This window comes from Triplophysa dalaica, chromosome 18 (genome assembly GCF_015846415.1).
Source record: "Triplophysa dalaica isolate WHDGS20190420 chromosome 18, ASM1584641v1, whole genome shotgun sequence".
Classification (NCBI taxonomy): Eukaryota; Metazoa; Chordata; class Actinopteri; order Cypriniformes; family Nemacheilidae; genus Triplophysa; species Triplophysa dalaica.
In genome coordinates, this window is record NC_079559.1 from 12,680,262 (window position 1) to 12,704,466 (window position 24,205).

Consider the following 24,205-nt stretch of genomic DNA (forward strand, 5'->3'; position numbering starts at 1 on the left):
CAACATTCTGTTAAATCTTTTAACAATAAATTTTACAATGTAAACTGTCCTTCAGAAACCTTGTATCTCCATATTTGTGTTTCCATAAATCTTTATTATTAGTCACTCTTTATGTTTGTTACTGGGTTTTGCAAATATCTAACCAATAAAAAGTATAAAAAAGTGCTTGTCAACTTTGACAACACAGTATTTAATCATTTAAAGGGTACAGGGTTTTTTTCCATTTCCTGAAAAACAGCGAAAGCGGACATATGAGGTTTCTGAAGGACACCGACACAAACACAAATAAGACAATATCAAAACATTCCGCCATCATGAAAGGAAAACAGTTTATTCATGTTTGAAATTACACATAACTACCACAAGGAAGACTTTTCAGTCCAGGGTGTAGTCTGGTTAGAAAGAAACACGAAACATCTTTAATACATTAGAACCACTGCCACAAATAAATTTCGTATGACTTTTTATCAGTTTCAGAATCACATACGATACAAAAAGGAGAAAGAAAGTCGAAACCCTGTCTCACAGGGCCTGCAATGTACAATTCTGAATACTGTAACCTCTATGCAATACAGGTTTTCTTTTTTAATCATGGGTTTTTGTTTATTAATTTTTTTATTCCTTTTTTTGCATGAATTAGTAACAAGATGAGCAACATTCAAAATGTTCTTCAGTATTTACAACAGTTTCACTGTTTGGTGTTAATGTAATGACCGTGTTCCCCCTGCGCGTTCCTTCAGCCACAAAAACTCCCTCTCCACCAGCCACTGTATACTCTCCGTGATATTCATTTGATTCATATTATGTTTTTTTTTTCTTTTTTTCTTTTCAAAGATGCAAGAAAGCAACTCGCTTTTTATTAGAAGGTTAAAATATACATTAGATTACATAACGAGTGTGTGCGAGAGAGAAAGTTTCTTACAAGATTGCGACCAAACTAACGAAAGTAGAAATGTATTAAAAAAGACAACGAAAAATGGCAGAAAGTAAAAGACAAAAATGGCGGTGGTGATATTGTTGAGAGGTAGTCAGTGAGCACTATAAGCTAAAGAAAAGCTTTAAATCTATTGGTTTTCTATGAGTTTGAATGAGGTAATAAAGCTGAGTATTGATTGGTGAGATGTATAAATACTCTTACTAGCTAATTCATATACAAGAACGCTTTTCAACGGAAAACTGCCCAAAGAGTAACTACCAAAAGTACTGTATGACCCATATTATTCCAACGTGTCTTCATTTGTTGTAGTGGACTGAATATTGATTACGGTTCCTGTATTCAAAAACAATAATTGCCAGATATTTAAAAATCAACCCCCAAAAATGGAGTGGATTGCTTTCAGGTCTTATTTGAATTCAATGCAACCACAACATGTGACATTAAAAAAACACTTAAAAAAACATACACATTATATCAGAAATGAATTCCCCAAGCTGCCTTCTGTAGCATTTAGCCCTGTTAAATGCATGGGTAAGCATACTTTAAATAGACTTTAGGCATACAATATGTTCTAATGTTCTTCCACTACAGCTTTCTGACAGTCAGAACAATGGAAATGGGCAATGAACAGTAATCAACGTAACATACATTCTTAGGCAAAGAGAAAAACACTTTCTTAACGTGTACACTTCAAATGATAAAAAAACAAAACATATTGAGTTAATATAACTGGAGGAGAGATTGTTAGTAAAAATTGCAGTGGACCGATGTGACGGCTAAGAAATGTTCGGCTTCCAAAACACACTGTGGAATTGTTAAAGTACCGTAGATTTGAATGCTCGAGAGTTCCGTGAAGTTGTTTCTGCAAGAGTTTTTTTCTGTGTCTCTGATTGGTCAGTCTGTGGTTTGTAATTCTGTGATTTATCCACAGTTTGGGGAGGGGCCATGTCAATGAGGAAATCAGTTCGAGGTATCAGAGTGCACACTTCCAGGGCCTTCTGTAGGGGAGATCACAGAGGATGGAGTCGTAGCATCCTGCCAACCCCCGTTACCCTAAAACACAAACAAGTTTTGTTAGTTTCCCATTCAAAAAAGATAAAAAGCAAAGCATAGAGAGAAATGAAAAAGAATTTCTTTTATTGTTCTTATATTACTTAATTTGTATATTACTTGAGCCCTATTCAGACGGGACAAGTTTTCTGAACAACATTTGAGTTATAACAGTTCTCACACAACATCTGTGATTTTATATACTGATTCCGATGGGACTTGATCTCTTAGATTATAACAGAGGTGTATAATCTAAGCCCCTGATTGCTTAGTCATATGACACAACAACAGCAGCCTGCTTATAATAAACCCACAGGAATGAAGTAAACATGATTCATTTATGTAATCATTTCTTATTTTCTTTAAAAAACATTACCATTATGTAATTAAGTGGACAAAGTTCCGGACTGATATCAGTAAACTGATATTACAGTTACCAGTCTTAACAGTTTACGAATTTGGGCCAGTCTCGATTTTATTTTTGTATTTTGCAGAATTGCAAAAGCATCCATATCTATTCAATAGAAATATATTGAATGAATGGGTTACAGCAAGTATACGCGCGTTATGAAGAATTTACAGCAGTTCACATTGGCCAAAACACGTAAAGAAACGCGTTTTGAAAAGATTTCGTCAACAATCCCATACATGATATGCATTCGGACGGGATTCGATTTCTCAGAGGACCACTGAGTTCGGCAAAAACAGAAGGTAAATTGCTCTTGAATTTTTACAGAGATAGTGTGAGAAAAAAACAGAGACTACTAATTACTCAAACCTCCTCCGGTAAAACTAGTCCCGTCCGAATAGAGCTCTAGAAAACTCTTTTATGGCTCAGGAAAGTTACTCAATTAAATATTTTTAACTATCAACTTTGTCTGAAAATATAAAAATTACTTAAAATAAATAAAAACGGACAGAAAAGACAAAGCTGCACAATTAATATGGACATTATTGGTCAAATTTGATGAGAAATGGTTAAATTTATATTGAAATCCTTTTTTATTGCAGGCTGTTGTATCTTGGCCAATGTAAACAGAGTTTGAGATATAACCAGGACAATTTTAAATAAATTTACATTTAGTATTGCGTACGAAAAATCTTCGATAATTCTTATTTATTTAATAGAAGTAATGGAGACCTTAATGAGATTTGTTGCATTTCTTTAATATTGTTGTACAGTTATATTAATTATGTAAAAGGTAAATATTTCTCCCAGTAATCATAAATTCACAAAAGCATGTGTTGAAGTGTGTGTTTTTCTGTTCAGGATGAAGTGTGTGTCATGGTGTGTACGTGTGAGGCATGCATATATATGCATACTAATGCATTAAGAAATTAATAAGAGCGAGTGTCTCCCCCGATCCACCGCCTGACACGCCAGCGGCCATCTTGCCACGTTAAGCCCGCATCAGCTTCCCCCTCTCTCGCTCCCTGCTTCCCTTGCTCTCGGAAAACAAATTCGCATAAACGTTGTGGCCAATGGGAACGATTGCTGAAATCAATGTCTAATCAGATTTCAGCGGTGGGCCGACAGCTTGTCGCTCCATATTTTGATGTCAGTCAAGAGGCGGGAGACCAGGGTGGGGATCGGGGGCGATACTGGAAGGATGCTGAGTGGAAGTGACGGTGCGGGCCTTTCCTCCACCCTGCTCGCCTGAGCGCTCCCAAGCGGATTGCATGGCTCTTGCCGGAGAATCGCTGCGTGTCTACCACAATATCAGAAAAAAAACAATCCCCCACGCAGATCTCCCTCTCTCCACAACAAAGGTTAGCGTATGCTAATCTGCTAATGATGCTTTCGGTTATCAAAACAATCCGTCTGTGTTTCCGGAAAACCCGTGGGGATGTGTGCGTTAGTTTACGTGTGTGCGCGAAATTAGGATTTTGCTGATTTGGAGTTCGAGGAACAGGTCAATAAATAGATTGCGCTGGTCTCCTCCAGCCACGCTGTCTGGACTGAGGCTGAAACGCGAGCGTTATGAGGAAGTCTGCTGTACCCGGATGACATGGATCACTCGCATTCAGCCTGACACGCGGGCACACAAACACGCCGCCCGAACCCAAATGATAGAGTGAGTTCTGACTTGAGCACTGGCCCGAAGTGAGAGAGTGTGAAAGTGTGGCGTTTGAGCCTGCGTGAGGCTGACACTTCATCTACACAGCTACAGGCCACGGACACATCCGAACACGCACGTGTCGTTGACACACAGAGTTAGCCACAGATAGTCAGCCGTGTTTGGGTCCCGCTGCTGCAAAACATCGGGCATACGTTTTGACTTGTGACATTTATTGATGTGGGGAGTTAATTCATCCAAATGGAGCTCTAACAGTCATCCAGACGTGCACGTGACAGCTCAGCTCTATTAATTACCACAATGCAAATTATTCCTCCATCAGAACGCATCTGTTTCTCAATAGAAAGTGATTTGTTTTGCTTTTGGAAAGCTGTTTATTTTTTGCTCAGTGTAAAATAAACATTTAGACCCACAAATAATGTGGGAATATCTATTGATCCAGCACATTTTTTGGGGTCATTTGATTTAAATACATTTCATTGTTGATCATTTGAGGTAACAGACATAACATCTGAACCTGTTTTGCTATGTGTAACACAAGAAAAATATATGTATATTCTCTCTCTCTCTCTCTCTCTCTCTCTCTCTCATCAAATAAATGAGTCTTTACTCTGATGGTTTCAGATTACGCAGTGTATGGGGAAAAAACTGCATATCAAACCTCATCAAGGAAGATAAAATTCATGCCTGCAGACGGCTGCAGGCAATCATACTTTCATATTTCATCATGTTGATAAGGATATTGCAAATTCTTTGAAGCATTTCAAAACAGGCAAACAGAGGCAAGACGTGCTGGTAAAAGCCTTTTCATCTTACCACGTTATAGGTTACTGTAATATGAACTGTTTACACAGGCAACAAACAGACTTAATATATTTCTGAATCTCATTTTCCTCACACCATTCCCAAATACTTGAGCTGCTCCAGGTTTTACTGAGCGAAGCGTTTTATCCGTGCTTTAAAACAGTCACAATTTCTGCCTCACGCATTTTATGGGATAGATACGTCTGTCAAATTATGAATCATCGTAGATTGCCGTGAAGTTTGGATTTACGCTGGTTCCTTGATGTCTCAGAATCTTTCGAATTATGTTATAATAACTATACAATGCACATTTTTTTGTAAATGTTAAAACGTGTCAAGTTAATGTATTTAAAATATGGCACTTTTTGAAGTCTTTTTGATACACAATGTTTGATTGATTTTTTTTTTTAAGGAAACATTTTTTGCATTTGGGAAAAACATCTAGTAGGCTAAGTACTATAGAAAACTCCATTAAGTCTCCAGAGCAATAGAAGAAGGCAATAAAATGTTCAGAGCTCAGAGTTTGCTTTTTTTAATGGCTCTAGAGACTTAATGGAGTAAAAGTGATAGTTCAACCTGAAAATTCTGTCATTAATTCCGCGCCCTCTTTTTAAACATGTATGACTTTCTATCTTCCGCAAAACACAAAAATAAGATATTTAGAAAAGGTCCAAACAAAAGTAGCGCCCTTTTACTTCTATTGTATGGACAAAAACCAATTCAAGTCAATGGGTGCCAGTTAACAATATTCTACAAAATATATTTTTTGTGGAAGAGAGAAAGTCATACAGGTTTGAAATGACATGAGGGTGAGTAAAGAATGACAGAATTTTCATTTTTGGGTAAACTATTTCTTTCAGTGAGATACTGTATAATAATGTAATTTTATTTATATAATGATTTTCACAGTTTTGCGATGTTGCAAAGCAGCTTTAAATTCATTTAGGCCAAATATTGAAAAATTAAATAATGGACATAATACATGATGTAATAATACATGATATTATTGCAATTTTCCTCAATACGATGTACATTGATGAAACTTAACTGAAGTAACTCATTGTTACTGGTCCTTATATTTATTTATTAAATACTGTGTTTGATTGTCAAACAGAATTCTGTCAAATTTGCTTGCATTGGAAGTTGATCATTTGAATAAATGTATAACTTTCAGTTCAGCACAGTATAGTCTTTCTGTTCAGTCTTCAACAAAATATCTTTCTTATCGTTTGCTATGAATTGATCTCTTTAATGCTTTGTAAACAGTTTTATATTGCACGTTCCGCTGAATGAGCCATTACTTACATTTAAGCCATGTGGACTATACATGGAATTCCCCCCCAGGGCATCATTGTATCCTGCCGTCTGACTGATAACATGGCGCAGGGTATCCACCTGCAGAGGACACAACAGGAAGTCAAGCTCGTCAACATTTCGGGTTTCAAAAACACATAAAAACATCAACACACGGTTGACTATAGACATAGGCAGTGGTGTTTGAACACGTATGTACTACATGTGGTTTACTAAATGAATCACACTGGATGGATTATACAGCTGAATGAAGTTAGGGATACTGTAAATGCGTGGTTCAATGAAACGTTTAGAACAACATATGTACATCTGCTATCTGGCAACAATTACTGTATTTCCAGAGTACGCAGAAATGAGGGTCTTGAGTGAATTAACAAAAAGAAAAAAAAGAAATAAATACTCACACATGACAACAGTTGGAGGAGAATACGAAACGTGACACATAAACAGTTTTTTTAGAATTTGAGAAATGTTTGGTATACAGTAACTTCTCTCTCCTTCAAATGATGTCTTTAAACATGAGATGAGATGAATTTATGTGAAAATGAAAGAATGGCATATTCTGGATGAAAAGGACACAGAAAAGGACATAGAAGTTTAGAGGAAGAAACAGTACCATACACCCAATACCAACCCAAGAGCTCAAGTCAGAGCCAAATGCATTCACATCAACTACAAAATGGGGTCTGTCCCAGGATCGATATGCTAGCATACTTCTGCAAATAATGAGCGTCTATTCAGATGGGCCTGGGATATGGTAATTTAGTCGGGGTCCGGTCTGGAATTTTGAAGGATCCATCCATATCCAGACTACAGTCATCATTAATCTTTCACGGCTATAATGAGACTAATTGTTGAGGGGGTGATCGAATCTATATCACTGTCTGCATGTAGGGGGGACGAGGTTGAGTTTATAATGTGGATGGTAGGCTAGCTGACAGGTCTGCTCTGGTTCACAGCCCCAGTTCCTGTGCGTAGCGCCTACCTGTGACTGCATATTGGCTCCGACTTGTGCCCCTTGGTAAGAATCCCCATTCAGATTCTGCATGCTCATGAACATGTCCCCCGAGTTTGGGAGGTTAAAAGAACCTGACGAACCTAGAAAGGAAAAGATGAGGCTGAATAGGGTGAGAAGGAGAAAGAGAGGCTACCACACAGACTCACACGTACACGCGACTTCCACAAGGACGTACACACAGCACACGCCACGCTCGGAAAGCAAGCGGAAGGAAACGAAAGGATAGGGAAAGGAGATGATGGGTTGCATTACACCTTTAGGTAGATGTGGATGATTTGGCCCAAAATAACCAATTAATGCCAAATTAAAAGATGGAGGGGGGTCAGAAAAAATTCAGAGATGGTGTATGGGGTTGGTGGTCTAGGTTTCCACAATGGGTTCACACCTACACCTAATCTAATGGACTAGTTAATAAGGGGTAAGGGAAATATGCCAATGACAAGAAGGACAATAAGAAGCTTATGGAAAAGGCCAGTACCAGTGAACATGTTGGTTAATAGAGTGTTTTTGTTCTCTGCAGAGTCCAGCTGAAATTCTTCATCTTTCATCTGGAATCCTGGGTGCAAGAAAAAGGGGACCCCTTAAAAATTGCTTACCGACAACTCCTCAGGGTCTAAGCCATGTCCATATCATAGTCATATCTTCTGCTTATCACGTCTGAAGAGCATCCATTTAAGCTACACACTCAATCATGCTGCTAATCAAATATTCATCATTATTCCATACTGTATATTTGTGTAAGAGCCTAACATGCTCCAAGCAAGAGATTTCCAGTAATTCACAGCGGGGGAATATTTATGAACAGAGAAGTGGGTGAGGATTTCTTCCACCCCCCAAAACTACAAACATATTCAGCATGGGAAAACCGCTCACACAGTTTCTGCTTGACTTTGCTCATCTCGTTCAGCATGTATAATCTCAAAGGCAGGGGAGTGAGGTTCAAGCCCCAGACTGGGACCTCTCACTGTCACATCAGCCAAAGGGAGGGCAGAATCAGAAGGGACCAAGCCAAGGTTGGGGATGCCTGGTTGGTTGGTCTTTGGAGAATTGTCCGGGATCGGGGTAAGCTTACCAGAGTTGGGTGTGGTGGGCGAGTTGGTCTGACTGTTCTGGACGGCGGCGGCCACTGCATGCGCGGCAGTCACGGCTGTCTTAGCTGCGTACAGGTTGGCCTCCTCTTGGAACTTGCCGATGTTTTTTTTGTAACGGATCCTCTTGTTGCCGAACCAGTTGGATACCTGAGGGAGAGACAGAAAGAATAGGAAAAGGAAAAAAAGAGGAGGGGGCGTCAGACGTCAATGCAGACGAGCCATTGCGCGCTGAGCACAGTGATTGTTTCAAGATGTCATGTTTGGGTCTATCAAGTCCACAGTCCCCAGCCTCCCACAGTAATATCCGCTGGGCATGCAGACTAATTAAGCGATTATCAGACAGGGCTTGTGCGTTATTGCGGATGGAGGCGTGACACGCTCTCTGTTTGTCTCTAGACAAAAACCAACACTCGGGGGGCTGCTCGTCTTGTGGCAACGTTGCGTTTACGAGATCAGCTAGCAAAACCCAAGCATGAAGGTGGCACATTTCCTCACAAGGTTAGCTGAGGTGGATTCTTTGTGTTGGTGTTGTTTCTGTTCCCCGTTCCTTATTTCATATACGAACAAATTCCCTTTAATAGTTTTAACATTGTTTTCCTCTTCCTTTTTTAAAGAGATGATACATCTGGTTGCTTTGATTTCAACAGCACAGCTTTAATGCATCTTAATAACGCTAATGTTCATTTCTTTTGCATAAAACCACTTTTGCGCTCTTGCCCGGAGACGAATAACAGACACGCTAATAACCCTGACTCTGATTGTACACCTAAAAGCAATCGTGAAGCCTCAACCCAATACATTAATAATTACAATAATGGTAATTTTACTAAAAACAGCAGCCGGAAAACAATAAGATCTGGGTCACATGGGGGGTGGGTGGATGTGCAAATGCTAGCACTGCATAATTGTGGAATAATAAAGAGATTAGGGGTTGTTTCTTAATAGCCCTATAAATTACGGTGGCCTGTCGCCGTGGCGATCTCTCCTGCCGTATTCCGGCTCTGGCTGGACTGGAGGACCAGAGAGCCTCAGCCCCTTAATGATGCTTTATTTAATTTCCACCTCTCTGCTTCCATTTTAATATCTCCAGCAGCTCAGGCCACGCTACGCTACATCGGCTGAATTTACATGACATCAGATCATTTCTACCCCCACCATGCGTCCGCGCTTCTAAATCTTTAATATCTAGGCAATTAAAATTAATGACCATTCGACTGAAGCCACCACCGTTGGCAGGCTTTTGCCTTAACATCAATTGTTTGATGGGTTTACCTAGAGGTTAAACTAACAAGCAAGGTTTAATTGGAAGCAATGAAAGCACTAGCCGCCATCCTTTTTACTTAACCTGCTTATGAAGCAGCTTTGAGGCAATCGAAAAGAGGCTAAGCTAACCTACGGCCAACGACTAGAACCTAGAACCTAGCTGTTGCTGACCAGGTTGTAAACATAAATACATGAACTTATATCATCATTCTCTTGTGAGATTTGTTGCATTGGTAAGCTTTGCTTGCTAGAGTTTTATACATTGTGTGCAGAGAAGTCTGGACATAATGCTTTGAAAACACTAAAACTCTACAAAACATGTTGCAGGATAACATACACTGCTTATTCACTTTTATTTGTTACGAACAGAATTACTACTCTATACTTGACCATAAAAAAAGGTGAGAGAGATAGGGAGAGGTGGAAGCTGAACACTAGAGATGCGGAACCCAATATCGGGTTTGTTTGCACTAAAGCAATGGAGAGGAAAGCCTGTCTAGGAGTAGTAAATAATTCACCACCATTACCTCCCCAAGCCTGGGTCAATACGCCGCTGGTGTCACTGAAAGGGGATGGATGATCTTAGCCAGGTCTCAATACCGCCCGATTTATACTGCTTCTCTTGCCGAGAACAGAGCTTAAATGGAGACCCAGACCTCTGGCTTCATCACACGCACACACATTCCCTGTCACGGGTGTTTGCTGTGGCCAGAGCTGCTGATATTATCAATAATGAAACGGGCTGCATTAATAGTTAACACATTAACCTGAGGCAGAACTCAGCTACATGTATAATGAGCTGAAATATTGATAAGTGTCGCTCGTTTGAACCGCAGGAAGATCGAAGCGGAAGAGCCGCACTTAATTGGGTGACGGGCGGAACATTTCGCGCCCGCTCATTTGCAGGGAGCACAACATCTCCTCTAGACTGTGGTTATGGTAACTCCCCCAAAAAAGCATCACGTGATGCTTGCAATGCTCGGGGCTCATTTGGGAGGCTGCAGAGCGTTACACGTGCACAGAGATTTTGCTCAGATAATGAGGTTGATTCTGTGCAGTGGTGTCTGATAAAGGCGGCTAAATTTCCTCAACAGTACCATTAAGAGTTCACATCACTTCTAATTTCACGTCTCAGAAACAAGAAAAAAACGAAGCAACTTTGTGCCAGCGTAGAAATAGAAAGAAGTTATTTGAACTGGTATGAATTATTTTTAATGCTGCAATTAGTTGCTGTTTTGAAACACATTTTTGGATTACTTTAACTACTTAAAGGGATAGTTCATCGCAAAATAAAAATTCTCTCATTTATTTATGTCCCCTATGTTGTTCAAAACTTGTATATGACTCATTCTTCAGTGGAACACAAAAGAAGATATTTTGAGAAATGTCTACAGGGTTTTGTGTTCATACAATGGAAGTCAATGGGAGCCAATGCGGTCTGGTTACCAACATTCTTCAAAATATCTTCTTTTGTATTCTTCAGAAGAAAGAAAGTCATACAGGTTTGAAATGCCATGAGGGTAAGTAAATGTTGAATTTTCATTTGAGGTGAACTATCGCTTTAACCAAAAGTTTTGCAACATACATATTTCCCAAATCTGTAATAAAAAACTCCTGGACATATGCAAAACACACGGATTAAATACAACGTGGGATAAATATCTATCACAGGCATGTATGACAAGACATAACACAATAAAATAAAGGACGTACTTTAAGTGGTTTGACAGGTGAGTGTAATTCTCAAGGGAAGAGTGGAGGGGTTATATGTTTAAATAGAAGTCTTGGAAGATACATATCTGATTTCTAAAAAAAGACGAATTTGTATTAATATGCACTCCAAATATAGACCTACTCAACAGTTTGTCTGGTTCTGCTGTGGAGGAAAATGACATTTTGGGCAATGGAGTGCTTAACATTGTCTAAAGTGTCAGTGAACATACATAAAGGGGTGATAGTATAAAGGAAAAGCAACAATAAAGAAAAACAAACGGCACAACAGAAGTGATGCAGAAGTCATGACATACCTGTGCCACTGTGATGGTGGTTCCCACCCCCTGAAGGCAAAAAAGAATGGCTTTTACAGGATCTGACTCTGAACAACCCTCTATAAGCCCCTCCCCACAGAGAAAAAAAAAACATTTATGACATCACAGAGTAAGCAAATACGCTCTTAAATAGGGTACAACTTCACATTTGACCTTGACCACCTCTGTGACAGTTTGAAAAAGGAAAAAAGTTTTGTCTGTGGGGAGATGGGTGGGGGTGGGTGCTCTTGCCTTCAGGTGGATTCTGAATTTGGTTGTTTGAGTGGGAAAACACTGTGATACTCTTAAAGACCCCACGAAATTAAATCCTAACACTCACTTATACGCTTAAACAACTTTTAAATCTTTCCTTCCCAAACTTTAGAATAAAACGATGACTCATCCAGCACTACACTAGGTTTTTGAGCAGTGAAATACTTTCAACATTTATGAATGTTCATCTAGCACATTGACTAGCCCAGACAAAGCCTATACGTTAATTTAAAAAGAGATGTAGGCCCATCGACAGGTGCTGCCCAATACTGATGTACTGAAGGATATCTGGCAAACAGGTCAGAAAACATCTCATGTTAAGAACCGACTTAAAATGCTCCTTTGAAGGACGAATTTATTCCCTGAATGTGCACCTAAAATAAAGTTTATCTCTCTTCATTCCTCCACTCTTCGGCACACATGCACTCTCTTCCACACACACACACATTTACTCTAAAACACAATGACTGACACAGATCACCACAAACTGTGGCATCCATCCACAACAGGGTACACGCTGTGTCTTCAGGCCCTGCTTGAGACGCAGCTCGGTGGAAGTATCAGACTGATGTGTTAGAGCAAACAGGTATGCATGCCAGACAGTGACAAGAGGAACGAAGGGCACAACGAGAGAGAGATATATCGTATATTCATACTTATTATCGTTCTGGAATCAACCTTTTTTGACCTGGACTCTTGACATGGGGACAAATTGAAGGCTTTGACCTGTTTGTCGTTCTTTCCAAACTATCAAACATAAATGATATGAGCATTGAATGGTGAGCTCACCTGGGATACTGTTATGCTGCACTTCTTAGCCAGCTCCTCTTTGGCCTCTTCGCTTGGATAAGGGTTACTAAGATGTGAGTAAAAGTACTCGTTCAGGATCTCTGTTGCCTGCTTGCTGAAGTTCCGCCGTTTCCGTCTGAAATAAAAGGATGAATGCAGTTGAAAACAATAAGGAGAATTGAATAATGCATAGAGTTGTGCCTATATGTTTTCAAACATCAGACTTATTTTTTTCTTTTCTTTTCTCTTTTTAATGCCATGATCATGGAGAGAGACATTAAATAATAAAAAATTAAACTAAAAAGTGGTTTAATATATATTTTCTAAAACATGAAACTACAGACACGTTTCTTAGGGGAGCTTTTAAGGTTTTATCGTTTGTATGATGTAATGTTTTCCAAAACAGTTAGATGTAGTTCATTAAAATCAAACATAACACAGAGGTCTTACGACACAGTTTTAAAAGTTAGACTACTTTTAACTTACCAATTTTAAGATGTTTAAATTAGCAAACATTTACAGAAGATACGTATACTTTAAGTCTTTTAAGCATAATTAAGCAAAGTTTGCGTATATTTTTAAGTATACTACATGTACTAACTACTACTACACTAGTATACTTGAAATTCCAATACTATTTAGGACAAAACTGGCCTACGTTATGGTGTACTTTTAAGTATAGTGTAGTAGGAAATGTTGTAGTATATTTGAGTACACAACTAGTTCAAACTTGTTTTTCTAAAATGTACATAAAAAGACTAAGTATACTTATTTTAGGTAAGTATAATATGAATAAACATTGTTTTCAAAATGGAAAATACATAGCACACCTTCTAAAATATCTTAACTATGAAAAAATATAAACTAGACGGCTTTGCTAATTGACTAGTCGACCCTCTTGACCCATTCTCTGCTGAGAGGATAACAGCCAAACTCATAATGAAGTTGTTGGCTGGAATCAAATAAGCAGTTTTGGAAAGTCTGTATTAAGAATAGACATGTAGACACCCGAACGGATGCAGTCACATCATTGGTCGAGCTCTAGGCAAAGCGTGAAATGTTCAGCGTTTAGAGCAGCGAGCGCAACGGCTTTCCATCTCTCTTTCGCTCTGATGGGGGCATTTAGAGGTGCTCGAGCATTCCCAGTCAGAGCCGTATGTATCTTGGGACATTAAGGAAATCAGACCATGGGCAGCTGAGCACTGTTCCTCAAGTACCAGGGCATGGCCTGATGGAGCTGCATTTACCGCCACCCAGTACGGCCCACCCCGCGACCCTCCACCCCCCTCCCTCACCCCAACTCGGGGCCTACCGCTGTTAAGCGCCGGCTGCATTTTCTCGTCTTGTTTAATGCTTTTTCACACGAGTGGCCGGCCGAACGATTGTGCATCCGCTCCACTTGAAACCTCTTGATCCACACTCACTCTTTTTCGCTCTTGCCTAGTCATTTCTCTCCCTTCTCTGCCTCTCCAGATCTCCTCCACCAACTGTTTGTGATTACAGTAATCTGGACCACCTGCTGATGACCTCCTACCCACCAAACGCAAATGACTTCATTTCCACTCTATAAAACTCTTAACTGCTTTCAGGTGCTTAGCATGATTGCGTTCAGTGGATGGCTTCTAGGCTCTCGAGCTCTTGTCTTGGCAAAAGCGCATCTTAACCACTAATGGTTGGATAATGCAGCTTGTTTTGGTATGCTGATGATGCCCAAGCAAACAAATGCTGTGGGTTCAATGGCTGTGCCTGAACAAACTTTGAGGTTAAAGGTCAAATGACTATTTTGGTATTTTAAACTAGTTATCTTCACATACACAGCAGAACAAGTAAAGCTGCAAAGCAGTTCCAGTTTATTTTGGACATGCAAAAGAAAATCATTCTTAGAACAGTGCTCATACTAACCTGGCATCAAGGAAGCGGGACCTCAGGATCATTACAGCCTCACAGGTGCTCTGTTTAAGCTGCATTTGGATGGAGCTGAATTTGCGGTGGATGATGCTGACCATACGCTCGATCTCTTTGGGCGAGATGGGCCGTGTGCGAGACTGCTCCCTCAACAGGTTCATGACGTGGGTGGTGAACTCATTACATGCCTGTGGAGAAACGCAACAATTGTATAAAGATCCAGCTTTCCTGCACTATGAGTAGAATCCACGTGAGAATAAAGGAGTAAAACGTATCGCACAAAACCAAATTAACAACGGCTGATGAGATGCATGCAGTTTGTAGAATTATATTGAGCTGTATTCAGCCTCTGAAGTCATTAGGACCAACTACGGAGCCTCAGCTGCTAATAAATAATTTTTGAATTTACGATTCATGCGTCGCCTCGCTTCAAATTTAAAAAACATCCTAGATATCGACTCTTTATTTGGAACAGTTATGTACTCTCAGCCTGGTGAGATATATTCTCTTTGACGTTATGCGGCAGAAGCAGCGCTATCGTTCGTTTGAAGCTCTCTGGAGCGGCAATCAGCAATTTTTGAAGCAAGTTCAAAGCCGCTCCTCTTGAATGGAAAACTCCGTCCATCCTGTTTGTAGCGCTACCGAGGACTCGGAATGCCTAACAGTTGCAGTCATCTATGAACGCAAATGCCGATTTGCAATTTGGCACCTGTCCAGATGCCGTAGAATTCAGAACAGCTTTTCGTTAAAGCAGTTCATACATGATTAATTAAAATAACTCATTTAGGTAGTGCACACTTTAGCTCATTACTCGGTAGAAAATTCGTTAAGTATTTACATTTAGATAATTAAAATCAAGCAACGCCCTTAAGAAAGACGCATTTAGTTAGGACGAAAGGTTTGTGCCACCTTTTCCGCACGCTCTCTTTTTTGAACAGCTGGATGTTAATCAGACTAATTTAGCCCATTGCCTGACAAGGCTATCAGCTAAAACAACTTCCATATCATTAAAAAGATTGTTATTTACAAATAAGACCGTTACTGTTCATTGCGTAAGTACCGTTTTTATGGACAAGTGGAGCACAAACACGATTTCTTTTTGTAGGAATATCCCCCCAAACCCCTTCTTTAGTTACATCACATCTCAGAAAGGCAACCCTTCCCCTCATCCTTGTTTATGAGGAAAATAAGTAAAGCGCTGAATCAAAAATTAATGTCAGCTCCATTAAAGAATCAATACATGACCTCAATGAAGCAGTAAGTCCTGCATAGCAACACTTTGCAATAAGAGGCTTCTCTCCACGCTGTAACTAAAAGCGTCTGCTCAATATTTATAAGAGGATGTCTAGACTACCGCTGTTCTGAGGTCAGGTAAGTTGAAAATGTCCTTATGTCTAAATATCGCCGTAAATCACATCCGCTCTCAGTTATAATCGTGACAGACAGGAATATAAACCGGAAAGTGCAAGCTGAGGTTTGGACCTCTGACACCTTTAGTTCAGATGAAGTTCTTTGAGTCTTGCTTTAAACCTGTCATAAAGCTTCAGTGAAATCCTTTATTCAGACTAAACAGCAAGACGGGTCCTTTTACATCCATATGATCAATATAAATGTGTGCAGGACTGTTAATGTAACCGTTTTTTGGCAAACAGATTACGTTTTGTACGACCATAGTTTTACTCCAAAATCAAGGTCACTGTAGCAAAAGGTAATCCATTTAGCCAAAAAAAGCCTTTTAATACTAATAATCCCACAAAACTAGCTTCTTAAGATCTTGGACTAGACCAGACCAGACCAGGTTCATTTTTCACCTGTTCATATTTCTCCAGCTCGGTGTGGTAGATCTGTCTGATCTGAGAGAGTTTGGCCCTGTAGTCCGAGTGTTCGATGGAGTTGTCGGTGGGACTTCCTGCCGCTGCCGCCGCTGCTGCAGCCGCCGCCGATCCTCCGCCCTTCTCCGGTCCCGACACGCCCTCCGCCAGAAGCATGTTGTCAAGACGCATCAGCTGAGGATCTGGCGGGTCCTCTTCCTGAGCCCCGCGGATACTAAGACCTAGTAAACAAAAACAGGTCGGTGAAATTACATACCATGTTCTGTGTGTCTTGTATTTATTGTATACAAATTATACATTTTGTTGCTTGAATATTGGCATTCTTTGGCAAATATACATCACTCATGAGGCTTGAATTATGAAACTGAATTATATATGTTCATCTTAAACGATACCTTCATTACTTGTAGTGTGATATGCAGTCAAGGCCATCAAATATGGCTACGCCATGCTTGAGTTAAAGCGAGACAGATCCGACTACTGGGGGTATTGAGAGACTGCTAAAATGGCCCGTAGGTACGAATGAGTTTTTCTCTGGTTTGCAATGCTGCCTTCTCGAATTTACACAGCACACTGCACACACGGCGTATGTACAAGCAGCCATACATGACAGGGACACTCACCGAATGACACACACCTCTCCTCACAGAGCTGACGCTAAACAGAAAGACTCTCGCTCTGTCTGTGTGTGTGCTCGCCTGCTGTTCCAAAATCGTGAGAGCAGCGTAATAACAGTTCACACAAGTGCTGTTATGTTTTGTTGTTAACAAACTGTTTTATTATACAACCCGGTTCTCCTCACCGCAGAGGCGAGGCTGCACGAAATGTATGTAAATTTGCATAGCAATCGATACGAGGGTGAAAGATAGCTCATTGTGTTTGCTTGATATTCATAATGAACCTTGGAGCAGTAAAGAGCCATTAAGATTGATTACAAACTTCCTCATCAGTGCTTGCCTCTCTCTCTCTCTCTGTGTGTGTGTGTTTGTGTAATGAACTTCATTCATAGGAAAATAATGAAGCAGAAAAAAACGATTTTAATCAAACATTTTAATCTTAACATGTATTTGTAATGGTGCCGCTCTAAGATGACACAGTCATTCTTTGTCTTCGGCTATGGCCTTCTGCCTTTGTTATTGGGTCACGTGGTCTGTCCAGTTCTTTCATTTTCTTTTCATCTTTTCTCGTCTTTTCATTCGTCTCTATCTTTCAGTAAATCCTAATTAGTTCTCATTCAGAATGTGAGCGGGAGCACCTGTGCTGGCAACTCTAGCTTTATGGCAGAAGACAAAAGCCAGAAATCAATGGGAAACATTGTGTCCATTCGCTGTATTTATACATTTAATCTTTATTTATAAAAAAGGTGTTTTTTTACAGCTTTGAAGCGTGTAAATTCTCAGGGTCTTGCAATGCGACAGAATTTGCAAACCTCTGGATATTCCATGTAGTTGCTGAATTAAAACACGGTTATAAAAACAACACATATAAATACGTATGATTGGGAAAAGTGCTTATTTTTAGATAATATTACACATTCAGGCCCACTAACCCCCCCCCAAAAAAACGGATAAACTGTCACTGCATTTGCAATGCTTTACTTACACTCAGTTCCTTTTCTCGCACGCATTAAAACAAATATTTACATGTCGGTTTTGTGGTTTTCCAAACAGATTCAAGACTTCGCTCCCGTACAACCACAAAAAAAACTACACACGCTACAATCCATCAAGGCCCTCGGCAATCACGCCCCGCGCACAAACAAACCCCCACCGCACTCAGACACTCAAGCTATCCCGATTTTATAAATAAACAAAGAAAAGGTGCCGTCAACACGAGGAGACCATTTACTCCGCTAACAGGACAAATCTAAAGGCCGGTACCCTCCAGCCTGGGTCCCCGATTGAGGCCGCCGCCCGTCCCGCGCGGTATTGATCAGGTGTTAGCTCACGTATGTGCTGGTGATATTAGGCCACGGGGTGTAATGGTGTGAGAAGCAGAGGATGAATGAGGTCATTTGTGTGAGACGTTCAGCTGGCCGTGTTGGACAATGCAGTGTCAGCGTGGATAGCCAAGGCCACACGAGGGACAACATGACCCTGCTCCAGTGACTCCATGAGCAGTCGTACACAAACACACTCACACAAAATTAACCAAACAGGGGTGATATATGTTTTGCCAAAACACTGGCGAATGGGACCAAGAAGTCATTAGTATAACTTCCAGCCACTTGTTTTGTTGCGTTTCTTTAGCGTTGACATTTTTTTGATACTCTCACTGAAATTTATTCGGACTTATCATTTGGTATTCTCATGTATATTCACATCACTACACTGATAACATGTGTACGTAATGTTTTCTCTCAGATGTTACAACAACCGTCAGCAGATGTTTTTGTCACGTTCACATTGCGTCAAGAGCTCTTGTGTTTGCTATCCTGTGTTGGATCTGTTAAGCTTGTTGGTGTGTATCATTATGTTTGAAATGTTAGTGTTTGTTGATGCAAAGTGAAGTAGCCTTAAAAATACTCTCAGACGTTTTTACACAAATACGATCGTTAGAAAAGTTATACATTCCAGATGACCCAGATGTCAACGATACGCTCGCAAGGTAACGCAAATATGCAGTTTGTGTTTGGTTTACGTTGTTACGCGTTATGTTAAGGGCCCAGCGGCTTCATGTAGCACGTTCGTTTATTTTTCACATCGCTGTCAGGTATATTAAACATACCACAGCTGACACCTCTCCACACCAGCCACGGTTGTCACTGCCATTCCGCTCGGTTTCTCCTGAAGGACCAGAACAGGAAACGCAGCAGGGGGAATTTACCGAGCTTTTCACTTAAACGGACATAAATCAGCAGTTTCATTCAAACCAAATAATCTAGGACCGTAAAGAGCTGCTTGTCTCGCGCTTTATATTACCGCCGAGTTCCTGCAAGCAATAACGGGGCCGTTCGCGGGCAAAGCGCAACAGAGAGGGACGCGAGAATGTGACGTGTAATGCAGTTAGAAGGGTCTGTCGCCCACACCGGCCCTGACACTTTTATCATACGTGTCCATTTCTATTTGGAAAATGGTGAGGATAAAAATGATTACTCGGCTGTGCGGAGAGCGCGCCGGGGCCCTCCAGGCTGCAGACAGGGTGCGTTGGTGCCACGGCAGCCCAGGAGAGCCATCCATAACGGGCAGGTTTGTAGACACATAGCCCCCACCACCCCCCTCTTTCTTCCACCTCCACCTGCTGCAAAAGCTTCGAGCGCACAGCACTGTGGTTTATGGGGCCGCTTTCTTTTAACCACAGAAATAAGAGTCAAGTTGTTTCTTGTTATATCATCCAGTTCCCTCCCAAACGCTCAAGCTCTTTTTGTAACCTATTTCTTTTTATCTTGTATATGTTTATATGGACTTCCATTAGGTGGATACTTTTAAAACATTTTTCAGTGGATTCAAGGTGTATTTTTATCAGTATGTGTTTTCCCAAACCCACAACCAAGCATTCTACCAGTTGAGCAAAAGAAACTCATATTTTCATTTAAAATATTCTTTCCCTGCTTGTGCTTTTCTCACATTTTATTATGTCTACGCTATTCCTCTGACTTCTGGCTTACAGCGGATCCAGACAAATAAGAAACAACCAAATCTCTTCCGTCGTAGCAACACTTTTATCATTTCAAACTAAACCCCAATATGTCTGAAATGAATTAGCGCTATCACATCCCCACAGCAGGTTATTTCATCCCGAGGCCTGTGATTTTCTTTAAGCTAAGCAGCTACACTTTTAGGATGAGCAATGTAAACATCGCGCCATGATATTGGTAAAATAGGCTTTGCGGTGATTAAATCTCTCATCGGCTGCAAAGCTGCAAATGCGCAGCTGAGAATTTCCATCGCTTTAGTCACAGATATCTGTACTGGATTTACCTAATACCTCACTCCCGGCATAAGCTTGACGGCAGGTAGACGCCACGCACCCCGCGCATTCCTTCATCCCCGGCTTTAACGTTAAACTCACTCAACAATGCTAGGTACTAGCACAAAACATTCGTTTTTCGCCTTTAAACTTTTCTCTTTTGACTGATACTCCGAGCCGAGGCGACTGAGAAAGCTCTGTTCCACACAGCTGGGTCTGATGCAACGTTCCTGGTAACATAGTAAATGGATGAAAGGGGGTTTGGAGCTCGTTTGAAGAATGGAGGCCAAGCTTCAACTTCACCAGTTCCCTAAAAATACGCACAACAAATGAAGAAGAACCGGTCCCAATTACACAGAGAGCTGTCACTTGATTTCATCAGCTCAAAAAGGAGAAGCGCTGAGGGGGAAAACTGTGGCGTGCTACCGGCGTAAGGCTTTCACAAAATATTGTAAAACAAATCACATTGAAAATAAATACATTGAAATAGTATTCAATGATTAAATATTAAAACGCATGCTCGCATAACCAAACTGGCAGAGCAAAGCAACAGTTATGGTTTTGATATCCATGAAACGTGAAAAATACAAAGTAATACAATTTAAAGCTTGAATGCAACGCAAGTCACTTTGGATCCATCTAATGCATAAATATACATGTATACATAAAAGCGAAATGGGTATAAAAACCCTTCCCTCTGCTCTCCAAGCTTAATGTGCACAAATAACAGTTAGCAAGCCCTTAGTAGTTTGCCTTCTCTTAAAAGTCTGGTGCTTGTAAAAGATTTCTCTGCTTTTCCACGCATAAATTACACACCTCATCTAAAAACGCTCTGAAGACCTTCTAACAGCGGAGAATATTCGACACCTGTGAACCGTCATAACAATTATAGCAAATTTACACCACGCCTGTCTGTCTCTCCCAATCTGTCCCTCAGGCACCGGGCATGCCCTTACGCCTGACCTCTGACCCTTACCTTGTTTACTCCCATCACTTAAGAGTGGCCATGAGAGCCATAAAGACTCATCCCGCTGTGTTAATGCGCACCGTTGGAGCTCTTAACACACACACACATACACATACACGCCTCTGAAAGTGCTTTACTCTCCAGTACGGTCAGCCACTCGCGTGTTTGCGTTTACACACAAACCCTAGACAACAAAGTTGTTATTTTCCGTTCGTCCATTTAACGGAAGGCTTAAATTCGGCTGTGATGCGCTGACAGCAGAAGCGCTTTCCCGTGTTAGTTCATATCAGAAGCAACGTCAGGGTTGCTGAAGCAACATGAGGAGACAGGGAAGAAATTTCCAGTGATTCAGATATCCTCCGCGTGTGAGTGATTTCTGCTCCCGCGCTCTCTTTCATGCATCCGTGGTCTGCGAGTTTTGTTCAATACACCTCCAACTGACCTCTAACCCCTTATTCCCCCTCTCTCTTCTTTATTTTCCGTTCGATGAGCTTCTCTGGAGGAGACCAGCGCATATCGACACCTTGGCACGTCTAATTGCATCGATCCGTGTAGGTCTCCCAAAGCTAACTAATCGAAAGGGAATTTATTTCCTGTCAATATCTAGAAAGGTCATCTCTCTCTCAGAGCAAAGCGGTGCTTGGCTGTTCATGACCATGAAACTGTGTGTGTGTCAGGGTTTGCTTAATGAATATTGTAAATAATGTGCTATTAAAATGTTTAAACATGCATAGTTTACTCACTATTGTGTCATTTCAAACCTTTTTGACTTTGTTCTCCTGCAGAACACAAAAGAAGATATTTTGAAGAATGTCGGTAACCAAACAACACCGTCTCCCATTGACTACCATTGTATGGACACAAAACCACCAAGACATTTCTCAAAATATCTTCTTTTGTGTTCCAAAGAAAAATGTAGCCATACAGGTTGAAAATCCAAGGCTATTGTCAATACATGTGTGTTTCTGTATGCATCCACAGGCTGGCGGTGGGGGTTAACTGGATCAAACAAAACTGACTGTAGCTTCTAAGGTGGGCCGAGTTTAGGCAGGATTACAAAACACCTTTGGCATTGAATCAGCTTCGCAATTACGATGTGCCGTGGACATGCACACACACACCGGCAGACGTACACATCTAAGACCACGCATTCCGCCTCCCTTTCATTATCAGACTCGATCACGCCTGTCTGTTTGAGAAACTTGAAGATCAGAAAGCCGCCAAACCGCTCAAGTGGATCGGATCGCTTCTGAAAAGCTTTTGTTCTGCCAAGTACAACAACAGAAAAAATCTGCAATGTTAAAACGTCTCTAAGTGTCTCTCTCTCTGCATGTGTACTGTATCTGTAGTCCATTTATGAGTCTTGGCCTACATCCACATGGCAATGAGAACGCAGGGGAAAGCGCCTCCGGGCTCTCTCTCGCTCTCACATGTAGGGTAATTAACATGCCATTAACACATTAATACACATTAGCTATTCCCAATGTTAATGACAGACTAATTACCATACCTGAGACCGCACTGGGGAGGCCAGTGCACTGCGCCCTCCCACCAAATCGACTCAGCCGGCACAATCACAGCCCCAGTCACACACTAGAGGGACTCTATTACCCCACAGCCGACCGGGGTGCATGTACTGAGAAACCTCCTCATGCGGACCGGTCTGCCCATCAACTATGATAGACGAATAGAATGTGTGGATCTACATTTCAAGATGTAAAAGAGGGGAAGATTCACATTGTCGTACTGTTTAACATTGGGTTAAGGTCTGGTCCACCTGCAATGTAGTTCTGGATGTAAATTTCCTATTTATTTTCTATATAGAGATCATAAAGTGTAACATAATAACACGCATCTAAACCTTTCAAGACAGGTCTGCTATGAGCTCTGAGGTGGTTAAGCTATGGTATATGCTTCAAATATATATATATAATTACACAGTTCCCGGGAAATGCAACATTAACCACAATAATAAAGTGAGATGCGGGAAACAGAGAAGGCCGTTTGTGACATCACATAAATGCTTTGAGTGAAAATAATTTCTTCATACTTGCATACTTAAACGGATAGTTCACCCAAAAATGTAAATTCTTTCAGCATTAATCTACCCTCATTTTATCTTCAGCAAAACAGACAAAAAAGATATTTTGAAGAATGTCGGTAACCAAACAACACTGTCTCCCATTGACTTCCAATGTATGGACATAAAACCAGTGAGACATTTCTCAAAATATCTTCTTTTTTGTGTTCCGGTGAATTTTAGTTTTACGGTGAATTATTCTACTTATACATGGTTGCTAAAATTGAAATTTTATTCTAAATTGCAAATGTGAATGAATGATCAGTGGGCTTAGATTGAAGGAGACTATAAAAGACGAGAGAGAGAGACAACTGTGTTTGTCCGGAAGGAATGATGATGTTGATGATACACAGTATCTCTCCCTTCCCCCGGAATGATAAGCTAATCAGGACCGCTGACAGTGATGCGTGACAACATGCACACACCTCAGAGCGGCAGCTGGGCATCTAAGTTCTAAACATCTGAATTTTAAATGCAAAATAGCAAGAGAGACCGAACAACGGAAAGACAAAGAGCGAGAAACGGAGACGTGACTAAAAGTGGCAGCAGTCAGAGTAGAGGATTTCCTGTCAGTTCAGGTAGCCCATGTCCCTGGATGATGATGCGTTTCCTCTCCCCAGGAGAGAGGTTTCTGACAGCGTGAGGGAGAGGAGGAGGCGAGGGAAGACAGGGGTGGGAAAAGATAACCCAAACAAACATCTTGTAGACATTTTGCCAAGCACACCAAAATTAATCACTGTCCCGTTGAGGAGCTGACATTTGTCTGAAGTGACACACAGCGTGATAGTCCAGGGGGAGAGGACTGAGAATGCGAGACAGACAGAGAGAGTGAGACCGGCTAAACAAGAGAGCCTCTGTCACTGCCTCT

At 40.9% G+C, this 24,205-nt stretch overlaps 1 protein-coding gene across 6 annotated transcripts in view; it reads right to left on the reverse strand.

Moving 5' to 3' along the window:
- Positions 1-308: 308 nt before the first annotated feature.
- The window catches only part of pbx3b (pre-B-cell leukemia homeobox 3b), a 75,067-nt gene continuing 51,170 nt past the window's right edge, over positions 309-24,205 (reverse strand). Inside the window, exons 3-11 of one of the 6 annotated variants that reach the window (XM_056729872.1) lie at positions 16,361-16,602; positions 14,547-14,737; positions 12,645-12,780; positions 11,583-11,612; positions 8,274-8,439; positions 7,680-7,757; positions 7,169-7,281; positions 6,175-6,264; positions 309-1,990 (exon numbers count right to left, since the gene is read on the reverse strand). In XM_056729872.1, the coding sequence (XP_056585850.1) occupies positions 1,898-1,990; positions 6,175-6,264; positions 7,169-7,281; positions 7,680-7,757; positions 8,274-8,439; positions 11,583-11,612; positions 12,645-12,780; positions 14,547-14,737; positions 16,361-16,602 (1,139 nt within the window). In that variant the 3' untranslated portion in view covers positions 309-1,897. The remainder of the gene's footprint in view (positions 1,991-6,174; positions 6,265-7,168; positions 7,282-7,679; positions 7,758-8,273; positions 8,440-11,582; positions 11,613-12,644; positions 12,781-14,546; positions 14,738-16,360; positions 16,603-24,205) is intronic. The other 5 variants (XM_056729873.1, XM_056729874.1, XM_056729875.1 and 2 more) reach the window with 5 other exon arrangements.